At 43.7% G+C, this 17,564-nt stretch overlaps 1 protein-coding gene across 3 annotated transcripts in view; it reads right to left on the reverse strand.

The window, feature by feature from the left end:
• LOC143770113 (L-threonine ammonia-lyase-like) overlaps positions 1-17,564 on the reverse strand; it is a 441,011-nt gene that overhangs the window by 63,912 nt on the left and 359,535 nt on the right. For all 3 annotated transcript variants that reach the window (XM_077259383.1, XM_077259382.1, XM_077259381.1), the window contains 3 exons: positions 14,628-14,753; positions 12,931-13,098; positions 931-988 (listed from right to left, as the gene is read on the reverse strand). In XM_077259383.1, the coding sequence (XP_077115498.1) occupies positions 931-988; positions 12,931-13,098; positions 14,628-14,753 (352 nt within the window). The remainder of the gene's footprint in view (positions 1-930; positions 989-12,930; positions 13,099-14,627; positions 14,754-17,564) is intronic.

Here is a 17,564-nt window from a genome sequence, read left to right on the forward strand (position 1 = left end):
GGAAGAAGCAGGCAGCTGGTATTCTATCTGTAATGGAGTGGCCAGCGCTGTCACCAGATCTCAGCCCCATTGAGCTGTTGTGGGTGCAGTTTGACCGTACGGTACACAAAAAGTGCAAATCAAGGCAAACCAACTTGTCGGAGGGGCTTCTGGAAGCATGGGGTGAAATTTCTCCAGATTACCTCAGCAAATTAACTGCTAGAATACCAAAGGTCTGCAATGCTGTAATTGCTGCAAAGGGAGCATTCTTTTTTTCGAACCTTGTCAATGTCTGGACTAGATTTTCAATTTATTTGGCAACTCATTTGATTAATAAAAATATGAGTTTTCATGAAAAACACAAAATTGGGTGACTCTAAACTTTTGAACGGTAGTGTATGTCTTCTCCCCCAATGTGAGCCGCCTCCGAGATGTCAATCATCCCCCTGTGTCTTCCGGGCGCCGCCTCCTCTCTGTCGTGATGTCACTGGCGCCTTCGTGTAGCCGAGGCCCCAGATCCCACCCTGCAGTGTGTTTTGATGCATTCACACTGCGGGGCGGGATTTCACAAATCTCGCGAGACTTCGGAACTATCTTCAAAGAAGCACGGTGACAAAACGTGAAGGCAACAGCCAATCAGCGGCAACTAATTGACTGCAATAGTCTCACGATGCCCTGCAATATCAGGGGACACAGTACCCAGTGGGGAGGATCATTCATGGTGTGGGTTGAACCAGATCAAGTATTGCTTCTTGTTTTTAACTCATTTTTAGTATTTTGCAAAGAAAAATGTTTACTTGACAGAAAAGTTGCACTATCACCATATAGTGGCAAATGTGTATCACATGGCTGTTGTGATGTATGAGGCAATATAAAGTGTGATAAGGGTGATCTATTGCATGTCTAATAACAACACAGCATAGAGTCAAAACATGTGACAGGAGAGCGTACCTCCAATGAGAATAAGTCATTGATCAAGAAGACGTTTTCTTTCTGCATATCCAGCACCCTGAAACCAACAGACCATACTAAGAACACTCTTAATGTAGAATTAACTTGTCTTTACAAGCAATAAAAAGCAATATGACAACGAAGGACCATAAGACACATCCTAACACATTTATCTGATAGTGCTGTAAAGGGAAAGTGTGCGGCACGTCGTCCCCGACCAGCTTTCCAAAGTTTGTTCACTCTGAAATGCTACATTGTTTGAAAGTAAAGCATACACTACAGTGCCGGACTGTAATTGTGCAGCCAGTGTCGGATTCATGATGCTCGTGGTTCGGACAGCATGATTCTGCTATCAGGCGGTTGCCTTTAAAACTTTTACTGAAAACAAATCAAGGAAGAAATTAGCCAACTATTTTATTGAGTGTGCATGAGCAATCTGGCAGAAGTGCCGCGCTGGCAGCTATACCCACCACAAGGCATTCAGCGCATCCGGATCTTAGGATGATTTTTTCTTTCTTAAATTTGAGTTCCTAATGAATTTTCCAAATTTAACATTCCACTAACTGTGTTATAGGAACATTGAATATAACAAAAGCATAAAAAATATGTAATATAATGTGAAATTTAACTCTTTAATTTGCCTTATTGCCTATTATGAGCTGGGTGTACATCATGGTGAGGGTCCCAATACTCAAGATTAAAATAAGGCTCCTTTTTTTTGATAATTAACACCCTCACCACCAGGTACTGGAGTCTTGGCGCTTATTTGCACCATCTCCTTTTCATGATCCTTAGCTACAATATCTGCAAAAGTTCTCACTAGGGTTGAGCGACCTTGACTTTTTTAGGGTCGAGTCATGTTTCGCGAAACCCGACTGTTGGAAAAGTCGAGTCGGGCGAAATCGGCCGATTACTACGCAAAGTCGAGGATCGGCCGCAACACGAAACCCTATGCACGTCAATGGGTATTTTATTTTTTTTTTCCTCCTCCTCCTCCTCCTCCTCCTCCTCCTCCTCCGTCCCAGCACAGAGAATTTCGTTTTACACATTCCAAATCGCTACTGCGCACAAGCGATAAAATGATGATAGGCGTGCACGCCCTAACCCCTATGTCATCATTCTGCCCACGCTCCTTCATTGGCTGAAAAAATGGCGCTAAACGCGTCATACGAAACGCGACTTTAGCGCCAAGATCGCGTACCGCATGGCCGACCCCACACAGGGATCGGGTCGGGTTTCATGAGACGCCGACTTTACCAAAAGTTGGCGACTTATGAAAATGGACAATCCGTTTCGCTCAACCCTAGTTCTCACCATTAGTAATGAGCGAGCACTAAAATGCTCGGGTGATCGTTGCTCGGGTCCAGCAAATTGGAACTTGGGTACTCGGACAGAACAACGAGCCAAATCTAAGTCTATGGGAGACACGAGCATTTTTATCAGATCCCCCCGGGGGTCTTTTTAAGGTCTAAAAACGTCTGAAAATGATGGAATCACTGCTTAAATGACACAGGAACATCATGGCGATCCCTCCTGGAAGCATTCCTGACTCCCAGGTCACAGCTGTAAACCACGTTGTCAGAGTTTCACGCCATTTTTACAGATGTACCAAAAAACATACAAAACCGAAACTCAAATGGATTTTGCTGGGAAATATGTTAAGGAACATCCTTTCCAGGGTAATAACTTGCATATCAGGCAAAATAAATAACCCCAGACCAAAATGTTCCTCCACCACTTGGGCTATGTTCACAGGCAGCGTTTTTGATGCATTTTTCATCTTTAACATTGCTTTCAACCAATACAAATGCACTCACTGGGAAATGTCATTGTAGCATTTAACAACCCTTAGCTGGCCATGTGGTGTGTGACACATAAGCAGACACATCTTGTTTCCTTTATGAAGGAGGGACTCAAAGTCACAAAGCCTATTTTTAGAGGGGCATCAGGCAGCAATAATATTCTTAAAGGACTATTATTAAACAGTGTGTCCCCTATGCTGTTATTGCCTATGCAGTGAGTGGCAGGGCTGCCAAGAATTATGACGCACCCCAATATCCCTTTCACGAGAGGTACAGGAGGGCTTCCTAAAAAAATGTTGCATTGACTACAAAGCCTGTCATGCTATCAAGTCATATGCACCCCAATAAACCTTTGAACCCAGGTACTGGATGGGCACAGGAAAACTCACTTCACATTATTCATTTTGTACTCCCATACTGTTTCCTTATGCATTGAATGCAAGGGCCTCCTTGACCCAAATTTGCACGCACCCCAATCCCCTCTTGGAAGAAACATGGAGGAAGGCCTCATAAAAAAAAACTGTCCCATTACAAAGGAGCGGGTCTCCTAAACTCGTAATGCCCATGCAATAAGTGTATGAGCTGACAAACATTTTCTCCTGGGGGGTACACATCAACATACTGTGTAAATATTTTTATTACGGGCATCATAAATACCCTTGCAAAAAAACTAGAGTGGCAGTAGCAGCACAGAACACATTAACTCTGGTGATCTAACAGGAGGTGGATGATGAGACGTGGAGGAAAGCCTCATTAAAAATAGGTCCAATTTAAAGGAGCGGGTCCCTAGACTTGGAATGCCTATATACTAAGTGTATGGGCTGACAAACATTTCCCCATGGGGATCCAATTTTTTTTTTAAATTGTTTACGGCATCATAGACACCCTTGCAAAAAACTACAGAGGCTGTAGCAGCATGGAACACGTTAACCTTGGTAATCTAGTGGCGGTGGATGATGAGACGTTGAGGAAGGCCTCATCAAAAAATAGGTCCAATTTAAAGGAGCAGGTCTCCTAGACTTGGAATGCCCATACATTAAGTGTATAGGCTGACAGACAAACGTTTCCCCATGTGGGGGTCAATTTAAAAAAACAAACTGTTTACGGGCATCATAAACACGCTTGCAAAAAACTAGAGTGGCTGTAGCAGCACGGAACACATTAACCCTGGTGATCTAGTGGCGGTGGATGATGAGACGTGGAGGAAGGCCTCATTAAAAAATAGGCACAATTTAAAGGAGCCGGTTTACTAGACTTGGAATGCCCATACATTAAATGTATGTGCTGACAGACAAACATTTCCCCATGGGGGGTCAATTTAAAAAAAAAATGTTTACAGGCATCATTAACACCCTTGCAAAAAACAAGAGTGGCTGTACTAGCACGGAACACGTTAACCCTGGTAATCTGTTGGCGGTGGATGATGAGACGTGGAGGAAGGCCTCATTAAAAAATAGGCCCAATTTAAAGGAGCGAGTCTACTAGACTTGGAATGCCCATACACTAAGTGTATGGGCTGACAAACATTTCCTCATGGGGGATCAATTTAAAAAAAAAAAAAAATTGTTTGCGGGCATCATAAACACCCTTGCAAAAAACAAGAGTGGCTGTAGCAGCACGGAAAACGTTAACCCTGGTGATCTAGTGGCGGTGGATGATGAGACGTGAAGGAAGGGCTCATTAAAAAATAGGCCCAATTTAAAGGAGCGGGTCTCCTAGACTTGGAATACCCATACATGTATGGGCTGACAAGCATTTCCCCATGGGCGGGGTAAATTTAAAAAAAAAAATTGTTTACGGGCATCATAAACACCTTTGCAAAAGACTAGAGTGGCTGTAGCAGCACGGAACACGTTAACCCTGGTGATCTAGTGGTGGTGGATGATGAGACGTGGAGGAAAGCCTCATTAAAAAATAGGCCCAATTTAAAGGAGCTGGTCTCCTAGACTTGTAATGCCCATACACTGTGTATGGGCTGACAAACATACATTTAAAAATTTTTTTTTATGGGGATCATAAACACCCTTGCCAAAAATTTGACTGGCTGTAGCAGCATAGAATACGTTCACCCTGGTGTTCTAGTGGTGGTGGATGATGAGCATGAGGACAAGGAAGAGAAGTACATCAGATAGCCAAAATCAGGAAGCGCATACCCATTTGTGGGTGTGAAGAGGTGGTGTAGTTGAAGTCTGGCCCAATCCAGCCCTTGTTCATTCAGTCAGCTTGTCTGCATTTTCCGTTGTCAGGTGAATGCGCTTATATGTGATAATTCCACCAGCGGCACTAAAAACCCACTCTTGACAAAACGCTAGCGGCAGAGCAGGCCAGGACCTCCAAGGCATGGAGAGACAGTTCATGCCACGTGTCTAGCTTGGAGACCCAATAATTAAAAGGCACAGAGGAATCACTGAGGATGTTGGTATGGTCAGCAAGGTACTCCCTCAGCATCTTAGAAAACACTCCATTCCTTGTGACATTATCCTGCGTCTCAGGGCCAGGGTGATGGGAGGGACTGTGAATGTGTATGTTTGTCAGCCCATACACAGTGTATGGGCATTACAAGTCTAGGAGACCAGCTCCTTTAAATTGGGCCTATTTTTTAATGAGGCTTTCCTCCACGTCTCATCATCCACCACCACTAGATCACAGTTGTTCCAGAACTTAGCCAGTGTTCCCCTGCCTCTGTTGGAATGGAGTTATGTCTCTCTCGCCTGTACTCCTTGGTTGTTCAACGAACTGTTATGTCTGCCGCCAGCATTTTGAGATGGGAATTTTTTTACTAATTCTGCAACAATGGCCTTCTGGTAATGCAGAATTTTAGTACACCTGTCTGCCTCTGGAAGAAAAGATTGAAAGTTCTCCTTGTAGCATGGGTTTAAAAGTGTCACTACCCAGTAATGACTGTCAACCAAAATTTTTACAATACGAAGGCAGCGCAACATAAAGTCATCCTCAGGGCCAGGGCGATGGGAGGGTCTGAGAAAACTGTCTCAGAACTTTGCCAGTGTTCCCCTGCCTCTGCTGGTTTGGAGTTGTGTCTCTCTCGCCTGTACTCCTTGGTTGTCCAACTAACTGTGACATCTACCACCAGCGTTTTCAGATTTTTTCTGAATTTTTTAAATAATTCAGCAACAATGGCCCTCTGGTACTGCACCATTTTAGTACACCTGTCTGCCTCTGGAAGAAAGGATTGAAAGTTCTCCTTGTAGCGTGGGTCTAGAAGTGTCACCAACCAGTAATGAGTGTCACTGCAAATTTTCATAATGCGAGGGTCACGGGAAAGGCAGCACAACATAAAGTCAGCCATGCGTGCCAGACTGGTAACAGGCAAGCTTCCCGTGTCCTCACTAACAGGACGACTGACCAAGGTGTCCTCCTCCTCTTTCTCCTTGTCCTCAGGCCATCCACGCTGAACAGACGGTATGACAGTTAAGCTTGTAGTACCATCTACAGCACATGAAAATAGCTCCTGTTCTTCCTCCTTCTCCTCGTCCTCACTGTCAAACAATCCACGATGGGATGACATGAGGCTGGGCTGTGTGCAATCACCCTGTATGGTTCCTTGCTTCATGTCCTCCTGCTCCGCCTGCAATGCCTCCTCTTTCATTGTGAGCAGAGAGCTTTTCAGAATGCAGAGAAGTGGGATGGTGATGCCAATTATGGCATCATCGCCGCTCACCATCTTGGTGGACTCCTCAAAGTTTTGGAGGATGTTACATATGTCTGACACCCATGTCCACTCCTGAGGTCTTATGTGTGGAGTCTCACCTTAATAACGACGGCCTTGTTGATGCTGGTATTCAACAACTGCCCTCTTCTGCTCACAAATCCTTTCCAACATCTGCAGTGTAGAGTTCCAACGCGTGGGGACATCACACACCAGTCGGAGAGCCGGAAGCTGCAATCGCTGCTGAAGCACGGCAGGGGCGGCTGACGCTGTAGCTGACTTTGTAAAATGGGCTCACAGGCGGCGTACTTTCACAAGTAGATTTGGCAGCTCTGGGTAGCTTTTTAGAAACCACTGAACAACAAGCTTATGCACATGGGCTAGGCATGGTACGTGTGTCAGTTCGCCTCGCTTCAGAGCCACCACCAGGCCTGCTGCCGCTTGGATTTGACAGTGCTGCAGTGCTTACAGCTTGGGACTGATGTGCTCATTTCAGAGATGGAGGCTGAAAAGTAGGAGGAGGAGGTGCAGGAGCTGTAGACTGAGGGGGCAACCCTGATTGACGCAGGGCCCGCAATCCTTGGCATCAGGAGGACCTGTTCCATCCCAAGGTCTGACTGGGTCCCGGCTTCCACTATGTTAACCCAGTGTGCCGTCAGCGAGATGTACCGTCCCTGGCCACAAGCACTTTTCCACGTGTCCGTGGTTAGGTGGACTTTCCCAGTAACTGCATTGTTGAAGGCACGGGTAATGTTGTGGGACACGTGCTTGTGTAGTGTTGGAATGGCACAGCGGGAGAAATAGTGGTGGCTGGGGACTGCGTACCTTGGGATGCCCGCCACCATTAGGCTGTGGAAAAGATTCAATCTCAACGAGCCTAAAAGGCAACATTTCCAGCTCAAGTAGACCAGAAATGTGTGAATTTAGTACTGTAGCCTGTGGGGCCTTGGCTGCGTATTTCTGCTTGCATTCCAATGACTGGGGTATAGACAACTGAAGGCTGTGCTGGGACAAGGATGTAGACGTGCTTGATGATGGCACTATTTGAGTGTGGACAGGGAATTGGCTTGCATGCCCAATAGTAAAAGAAGCAGTGGTGTCACCTGCAGACACTGTTCCTGGAGCCTGAGGTTGGGCCAACAAAGTCGGGTGCTTTGCTGCCATGTGCCTGATCATGATTGTGGTGGTAAGGCTGGTAGTTTTGCTCCCCTGCTGATGCTGGCATGACAGGTGTTGCAGATAGCCTGTTTGGGGTTATCAGCAGAGTCTTTACAAAATAACCGAACTTGGAAGACCTAACAGTTGGACTGGCAACTTCTGTCATATTGGTGTTACGGGGAACGGTTGCCCTCCTTCTGTCTGCAGCTACCACACTGCTTCTTCCTGCCTGAAGGGGTGCTACACCTCCCTCCCCTTGTGTGCCGCTGTCCTTGCTCTGCATGTCCTCCTGCCAGGATGGGTCAGTTACTATATCATCCATCATCTCATCTTCCACTTCTGCACCCTGGTCCTCCTCCAGACTTTCTGGCAATTGTGTCTCATCATCGTCCACCTCTTGTGACCATGGCTGCTCAAATATTTGGTCATCACTACATGGAATCTCATCTTGTCCCGCATCAAGTGGACCGGTCGAGAGGGACGATTCTATAAATGGAAAAGAGAACAGTTCTTCGGAGTGTCCGAATGTAGGATCAGTTGTCTCAGGGCACTCAGCATGGTGGGAGGAAGGAGGATCAGGGTGAGTAATATGCAGTCACCCATCATGTCCACTTCCCCGTCCCTTGCCAGGCGCCTTGCCTATTGTAAATTAACTAGCATATTTTACACATTCACTACAAATGGCTGAATTGGGAGTTAACTTGTATGTGATGGGTGTGCGGGAAAACCACACTTTAAACTATCTGGACTGTAGTTAAAAATGTTTTTTTTTGGTTATCAAATTTGTGTCAATAATTGGTGTCAGACAGCAAAAATACTAGAATATGTGTTAGGGGTCGAGTTCCTACCTCTGCACAGGGGGAATCTCAGGCCATCTCCACTGCGGTCTCCCATTCTTCTCCTGCCGCAGTGGAGCCTGCTCAGCAGAGACATCAGTCCCAGTGTCTCGCTCAGTCTGACTCTGTACAAAGGATTACTGCTGCTTTTCCAGCTTCTGCCATTGAAGCGAGTGCTGAGCAGCGGTGAGCAGACGCTTCTGGGACTAAGTCCTGCTTTTCTCGTTCTGAGCATGCCCAGGGTAAGATCTCAGTGGAGATCGAGGGTCACATGTTCAGATACTGCAGCTAAATCCATTGGTCCTCCAGGAAGGTCCTGAAGGTGCTCAGGCTCTGTAGCAGCCTCTCATTGGTCCTTCTAGGAAAGTCCTGTACTTGCTGCAGCTACTTAAGGCTCTCATGACCGCACGGCCATGCGCTAGTATTGATTCAGTTATGTGCATGCGCCAGTGTGGTCACATTTATGTGTGTTCAGGGACTTGGCTGAAATAAGCCCCTAGAATGCCGGCACCTCTGGTGATGAGATTATGTGCGTGGATTTAGGGCCCCGGCTGAATTAAGCCCCTAGAATTCCGGCTCCTCCGGTGAGGAGATTGTATGTTTGTGTTGCCACACACTGCCATCAGCTCGGCAGTTGGTGGATACTCCTGTGAAGTCAACAGGGTTCCACGTTTTTTAGTTGCCAAGGTCTCAGCTGCTGACTCGGGGTGTCCTCAGGCGCGGGCTCAAAAGCCACCGAGGGTCAGAGTGAGATCTGGCACAGCATCTCTGTGAAGTAACAGAGTTCGCTTCTACCGCCATAAAGGGCCGCCATTTGCCAGCAGCAGGTCCTCTCCTGCACGGTGGACCCTGGGCTGCGAACGCACCAAATAATATCTCTCAATTAACTCGGTGCGTTCCGCCAGCCCTAACAATATGTAGGCCTAAAATGGCCAAATTTTTAGCACAGATAGATGAGGCCTCTCATGGAGATACCACACTGCAAAATATGTGGCCTGTATTTTTAATTTTTTTAAATGCAAAATAGTGCTGTATATAAGTAGAGTAACAGACAGGAAAAACCTGGAATACCGGCCTAAAATGCCCAAACTTGGAGCACGCAGATGTATGAGGCCTGTCACGGAAATACCACACTGCCAAATATGTGGCCTGTATTTTTTTGGAGGGTTGCTAAGTAGTGCTGTATGTAAGTAGAGTAACAGACAGGAAATATACTGGAATACTGGCCTAAAATGCCCAAACTTGGAGCATGGAGATATATGAGGCCTGTCACGGAAATACCACACTGCCAAATGTGTGGCCTGCATTTTTTATTTTTTTAAATGCAAAATAGTGCTGTACATAAGTAGAGTAACAGACAGGAAAAAACCTGGAATACCGGCCTAAAATGCCCAAACTTGGAGCACGATGCCCAAACTTGGAGCACGCAGATATAAGAGGCCTGTCACTGAAATACTACACTACCAAATATGTGGCCTGTATTGTTTTGAGGTTTGCTGCAAAGTGCTGTATATAAGTAGAGTAACAGACAGGAAAAACACTGGAATAACGGCCTAAAATGCCCAAGATTGGAGCACGGAGATATATGAGGTCTGTCACAGAAATACCACACTGCCAAATATGTGGCCTGTATTTTTTTGAGGTTTGCTAAATAGTGCTGTATATAAGTAGAGTAACAGCCAGGGAAAAAACTGGAATACCGGTCTATAATGCCCAAACTTGGAGCAGGCAGATATGTGAGGCCTATCATGGCAATACCACACTGCCAAATATGTGGCCTGTATTTTTTGTGGGGTGTGCAAAATAGTGCTGTATACACTCACCGGCCACTTTATTAGGTACACCATGCTAGTAACGGGTTGGACCCCTTTTGCCTTCAGAACTGCCTCAATTCTTCGTGGCATAGATTCAACAAGGTGCTGGAAGCATTCCTCAGAGATTTTGGTCCATATTGACATGATGGCATCACACAGTTGCCGCAGATTTGTCGGCTGCACATCCCAAAGATGCTCCATACAAGGCAGGATGGATCCATGCTTTCATGTTGTTTACGCCAAATTCTGACCCTACCATCCGAATGTCGCAGCAGAAATCGAGACTCATCAGACCAAGCAACGTTTTTCCAATCTTCTACTGTCCAATTTCGATGAGCTTGTGCAAATTGTAGCCTCAGTTTCCTGTTCTTAGCTGAAAGGAGTGGTACTCGGTGTGGTCTTCTGCTGCTGTAGCCCATCTGCCTCAAAGTTCGACGCACTGTGCGTTCAGAGATGCTCTTAGGCCTACCTTGGTTGTAACGGGTGGCGATTTGAGTCACTGTTGCCTTTCTATCAGCTCGAACCAGTCTGCCCATTCTCCTCTGACCTCTGGCATCAACAAGGCATTTCCGCCCACAGAACGGCCGCTCACTGGATTTTTTTTCTTTTTCGGGCCATTCTCTGTAAACCCTAGAGATGGTTGTGCGTGAAAATCCCAGTAGATCAGCAGTTTCTGAAATACTCAGACCAGCCCTTCTGGCACCAACAACCATGCCACGTTCAAAGGCACTCAAATCACCTTTCTTCCCCATACTGATGCTCGGTTTGAACTGCAGGAGATTGTCTTGACCATGTCTACATGCCTAAATCACTGAGTTGCCGCCATGTGATTGGCTGATTAGAAATTAAATGTTAACAAGAAGTTGGACAGGTGTACCTAATAAAGTGGCCAGTGAGTGTATAACTAGAGTAACAGCAAAAAAATGGAATTTAGGCCTAAATTGCCCAAATTTTTAGCACACGGATGTATGAGGTGTGTCACAGATATACCACACTGTAAAATATGTGGCCTGTATGTATTTTTTTGTGTAAGACACTAAAAAAAATTCTACTCTACGTTACCACAAAAACACAAAAGATTTTTCTGCGTACTCATAAGTGATTTTTGTGACCCCTTTAAAATTGCTGAATTTTCATGCTGTGCTAGGAAAAGGATCTGGATGTATTGTGCAGTGTCAAAAAGCAAATAGAGAAAAAAAGGGCTCTGGATTGCTTTGCAATAAAATAATCTCTATTAACCTGGCAAAAAAAAATTCCTAGCCAATTATACCTGGGGCTAGGTACTGTATATAATGTCAATATATGCTATAGGTAGCAGCAGCAGACAGTGATGGAATGGACCCTCTTCATGTATGCAATGATATTTATATACACACATACAGTGCCTGCAGGCCTTGCATTGATTTGTATAAAGCGACGTACACTCCCCTGCCTACCTAACACTGAAACCTATATACTCTGGAATTAGTCCTTAGAAGGACTGTTGGTTTAGCTGGATTTGAGTAGTTTAGGATGGTAGACCCCACACTGACTAAGAAATCCTCAAATCTGACCCTATCTCAGCAGCACCTCTCCCTACACTGTCTGATTCCAGAGCTGAATGCGCTGAGCAGGGCGGCATCCGGTCTCTTATACCCCTGATGATGCTGTGCGGCCAGCCAATTACTGCAAGACCACAACAAAAATGGCTGTGGCGTTACAGTTGCCTGGCAGACAATCCCTGCATGTTGATTGGGTCTCTAAAGACTGCCAAAAATGCAGGGTGGAGACCCGAGTTCCCGCCGAGTATTCCCGGAAATGCTCGGTGCTCGCCGAGTGCACCGAATACAGTGATACTCGGGCGAGTAACGAGTAGTCGCGAGCACGTTCGCTCATCACTACTCACCATACATTAAAATAAGTTGTGTGGCCATCCTGGTCTGAGCCGCTGTCTCCAGGGGCTCCGTAGCTGCCACATGGTATTACTTATGCTATCTGTTGCTTGCTTTTTTTTTGCAGCCTATTGTTTTATTTCTTCTGCTGAAAGTCACTACTGTTGCTTAAAAAAGGTTGAGTTACAAATTTTAGAAATATGATATCTTTTATTAGTATTACTGATAATGTTGCACCAAAAACTGGCATACATAATGTGCACCAAAATTATTTATTTTAGACACTTTTTCCATTTTATTAGAAAGTTTTGAAAAGTGCCATCTCCGATGTAAGTACCAAAGTAATTGGAAAATCTCTCTTAACAATACCGTGTCTGCTCCAGCTATCATTATTTAAAAATGATACAAAAGAAAAAGAGAAAAGCGTCATGGTGGGCGCTGCCACAAACCAAGATGGTGGAGAATTGTAAATAATATTAAGCTTTCCCCAGAACTCAATTGTCCACAGCTCAATATTATCTAAAATTTTCCTCCATCGTGGTTCATGGCAGTGCCCACCGCAATATTTTTTTTCCTTTGCACCATTATTATGAGCCTTTTATCCGGCTGAGCGGTCAAGCAGTAGTCTGTATGTTGGAATATCCTCCATATCCAGAGCTGTGCCTGCTATTGCACATCTTCCCAGGTTAGCAACCTCAATTATTCTCTCAGTTCTATGCCTTTCATGATTTCGCTAGGTAGCATCTCTGTTTCTACTTTACCTATGATTATTTAGGAATGTTACTTTGGTAACACTATAAAATGTTATCTCCGCAATGGTGACTAAACCTTATTGTAAACTCTTCTACTCACCTGACTTCTTCTCGTCCAATGGCTTCCAAGAGTTTCGTGATCTCTCCGGGAAGGTCTGGCAGGACAACTGAAAATTTGCAGACACGATAATCTAGAACCAGAGCTCTGTCCAGACAGTGGCGAAGTAAAGGCAATGGCAGATTCCCGCTACACACGACAACAGCCACCCTGAAAAACAAAAAGCCTTTCTTTGAATATTACTGAAGACAAAGACTAATTGTTACATTGTTATAACTGTTCTGATTTCCTATATTATTGATGGGATGGAGAATAGGCAGCCACCAGGGCTCTATTTCTGAAGGGAGACTTAAAAGAAAAGCTGCTTTTAATTTTGCACAGCCAATGTTGCATCTAATTAGTAATTCTACATATAATAACTTCTTTTCTTTTAGTGTATTGGTGAGGGTTAATTGAATAGAGCATATGATAGGCATAGTGTATATAAATATTATATAAGGTCAGGGATGGAGTTGGGTGAGAGACTGCAGGAGCCAATAAATGCTAATATAGATATAATAATCATACAAAAAAATGGCCTTAAGAATGGCGCTGCTTAACCTTCAAGAAAATCCTACAATCAATGGAAGCCAATGCCAAATATTCAAAGAAATAAATACAACTTTATTCAATAATCTCATTAAAAGAATACAGAAATACAAATGCAAAAAATGGTACCGCCATATACAGGTCTGTATAAACATGAAAAGTATGTACTCAAGGTCCTTTAGATAAATATCTAATGAAGTTACAGATTAAATATATATGAGGTTTGCAAATCAAACCAAGGTTAGAATACCAAATGGACCAAAAAACAACGTATCTCCTACCAATAAGATATACAACCTTTGCCTCTGATAACAGAAAGCCGCAAAAAGTGCCTAGTGCATGTATAGCCATTTGTGGATAGCCTAGAAAAGTGCTTGGTGCTGAGTAAATATCATTGCATAGTGCAAATAAATTTTGGCACCCCTGGCTTATAACACAGTACATATAAAATAGAATAATAACATGATATGTAGCAAAGATTGGATTACGGTAGATCTATAGTTAAAGCCCCACAGCAAAAGTGCTTGCGTGTAAGGAGTAAGGAGAATACATATGAATCAATACGCCCCAACGCGCGTTTCGTGTTAGCTTCTTCCTGGCTTATCCCCCAATATTTGGCATTGGCTTCCATTGATTGTAGGATTTTCTTAATATAGATATATAGTAGGATAATCGGCAGCCCACAGTGAATGTAAAAATTGGTTAAAGGGAACCTGAAAAAACACTATTAACCTATGGAGATATGGAGATAAACTGCAGTTTAATAGTGTTCTGAACCTGCACTTCGATCCCCGCTATCGGGAGGAAATTAACTTTATTGTTTTCGAGAACGTTTGGCGTTCAGTCACGGGGATGGCGCTGGCACGGGTTCAATCACAGCTCTGTGTATAGAGGTGTTCTCAAGGATTGTAACTAACACTGTTCTTTATTGCATATCTTCTGGTCCTACTCAGTGAAAACATGTTTGAGACTGAAAATCAGTTATATAAATCTGAATAATGTTATTTCTGCAAAGTGAGCAAGGCTTGCTGCAAGCCCCTTCAGATGTATGGAAAATTTCTACATCAAATTTGTTCCTCTTTCCACTCCTGACTATAATTGTGCACTATGAATAGGGGTGTATGAAGAGGCTATGTCATGGACTATATTACCTTTTCCCTTTCAGGCATGGGAGTGCACCAGATAATATAGCTGCAAGCCCCATGGCTCCTTCTGCATCTGCTGTAACCCTCTCACATTCAACCAGCCTCAGCATTGACAGCAACACATCTTCCTCCCTGAATGGAGATAGAAATATCCAGGTGTTATCACCTTGACATGTTTTACAAAATGATCAGCAAAGAGTTATTAACCCCTTTACCCCCGAGGATAGTTTGCACGTTAATGACCGGGCCAATTTTTACAATTCTGACCACTGTCCCTTTATGAGGTAATGACATATTGTACTTCACATTAGCGGTATAATTTCTTCGGTATAACTTGCATTTATTTGTGTAAAAAATGGAAATTTGGCGAAAATTTGGAAAATTTAGCTATTTTCAAACTGAATTTTTATGCCCTTAAAACAGAGAAATATGTCACACAAAATAACATTTCCCACATGTTTACTTTACATCGGCACAATTTTGGAACCAAAATTTTTTTTTCGTTAGGAAGTTATAAGGTTAAACAGTGATTTATCATTTTTACAACAAAATTTGCAAAACCATTTTTTTTAGGGACCACCTCACATTTCAATTCACTTTGAGGGGTCTATATGGAAGAAAATACCCAAAAGTGACACCATTCTAAAAACTGCACCCCTAAAGGTACGCAAAACCACATTCAAGAAGTTTATTAACCCTTCAGGTGTTTCACAGGAGCAGAAGCAACGTGGAAGGAAAAAATTAACATTTAACTTTTTAGTCACAAAAAATAATCTTTCAGCAACAATTGTTTTAATTTTCCAAGGGTAAAAGGAGAAAATGGACCTCAAAAGTTGTTGTCCATTTGTTCTGAGTACGCTGATACTTCATATGTGGGAGGGAACCACTGTTTGTGCGCCGGGCACAGCTCGAAAGGGAAGGAGCACCGTTTGACTTTTTCAAACTTAAATTGGCAGGAATTGAGATTGGACGCCTTGTCTCGTTTGGCGAGCCCCTGATGTGCCTAAACAGTGGAAACTCCCCACAAGTGACCCCAATTTGGAAACTAGACCCCCTAAGGAACTTATCTAGATGTGTGGTGAGCACTTTAAACCCCCAAGTGCTTCACAGAAGTTTAGAACACCCAGGCGTGAAAATAAAAAAATCATATTTTTCCACAAACATGATGGTTTAGTCCCCAATTTTTTATTTTCCCAAGGGTACCAGGAGAAATTGGACCCCAAAATTTGTTGTCCAATTTGTCCTGAGTACGCTGATACCACTGTTTGAGCGCACGGCAGGGCTCGGAAGGGAAGCCCATTTTTGGCTCCGCCGGTTCCCAATCCCGGTCTGAGTATGTCTTCTGGATGGACATCTGCTTTCTGAAGGTGTTCCTGAAAGCAGGATTAAATAAATGAAGGAATCTTTTTTTCCTATCTGCTGCCTTTGCAAGAATATAGTCAAGCACGGGGCCAAATAAGTACTCACCCTGGCATGGAATGGCACATAACTTTGCTCTAGCTTGAGCATCCCCCTTCCAGGTATTAAGCCAGAGTGCACGCCGGGCAGCGTTTGCGAGGCCCGCAGATCTGGCTGCCAGTTTTAGAGAATCCACCGATGCATCTGCCAGATAAGCAGCTCCTTCATGGATTTGAGAGAGAGAATCAAATAGCTTATCTCTAGGGACTTTGGCCCGTAACTGCTCCTCCAGTTGATCCACCCAAACCATAATGGATCTGGCAGTACAGGTGCTAGCAATTGCCGGTTTGAAAGCTCTGGCTGACAACTCCCAAACCCATTTTAAGAACATATCCGCCTTCCTGTCAGATGGATCCTTAACCCCTTTACCCCCAAGGGTGGTTTGCACGTTAATGACCGGGCCAATTTTTACAATTCTGACCTCTGTCCTTTTATGTGGTTATAACTCTGGAACATTTCAACGGATCCCAGTGATTCTGACAATGTTTTCTCATCACATATTATGCTTCATGATAGTGGTAACATTTCTTTGATATTACCTACATTTATTTGTGGAAAAAAACAGAAATTTTGCGAAAATTCAGAAAATTTCGCAATTTTCCAACTTTCAATTATTATGCCCTTAAATCATAGAGTTATGTCACACAAAATACTTAATAGGTAACATTTCCCACATGTCTACTTTACATCAGCACAATTTTCGAACCAAAATTTTTTTTTGTTAGGGAGTTATAAGGGTTAAAAGTTGACCAGCAATTTCTCATTTTTACAACACCATTTTTTTAGGGACTACATCACATTTGAAGTCACTTTGAGGGGTCTATATGATAGAAAATACCCAAGTGTGACACAATTCTAAAAACTGCACCCCTCAAGGTGCTCAATACCACATTCAAGAAGTTTGTTAACCCTTCAGGTATTTCACAAGAATTTTTGGAATGTTTACAAAAAATGAACATTTTACTTTTTTCACAAAAAATTAACTTTAGCTCCAATTTTATTTTACCAAGGGTAACAGGAGAAATTGGACCCCAAAAGTTGTTGAACAATTTGTTGTGAGTAAGTTGATACCCCATATGTGGGGGTAAACCACTGTTTGGGCACATGGCAGAGCTCAGAAAGGAAGGAGCCATTTGACTTTTCATTGCAAAATTGACTGGAATTGAGATAGGATGCCATGTCGCATTTGGAGAGCCCCTGATGTGCCTAAACATTGAAACCCCACAAGTGACACCATTTTGGAAAGTAGACCCCTAAGGAACTTATCTAGATGTGTGGTGAGCACTTTGAACCCCAAGTGTTTCACTACAGTTTATAACGCAGAGCCGTGAAAATAAAAATTCTCTTTTTTTCCACAAAAATTATTTTTTAGCCCCCAGTTTTGTATTTTCCCAAGGTTAACAGGAGAAATTGGACACCAAATGTTGTTGTCCAATTTATCCTGAGTACGCTGATACCCCATATGTGGGAGAAAACTACTGTTTG

This window comes from Ranitomeya variabilis, chromosome 4, assembly GCF_051348905.1.
Source record: "Ranitomeya variabilis isolate aRanVar5 chromosome 4, aRanVar5.hap1, whole genome shotgun sequence".
Lineage (NCBI taxonomy): Eukaryota > Metazoa > Chordata > Amphibia > Anura > Dendrobatidae > Ranitomeya > Ranitomeya variabilis.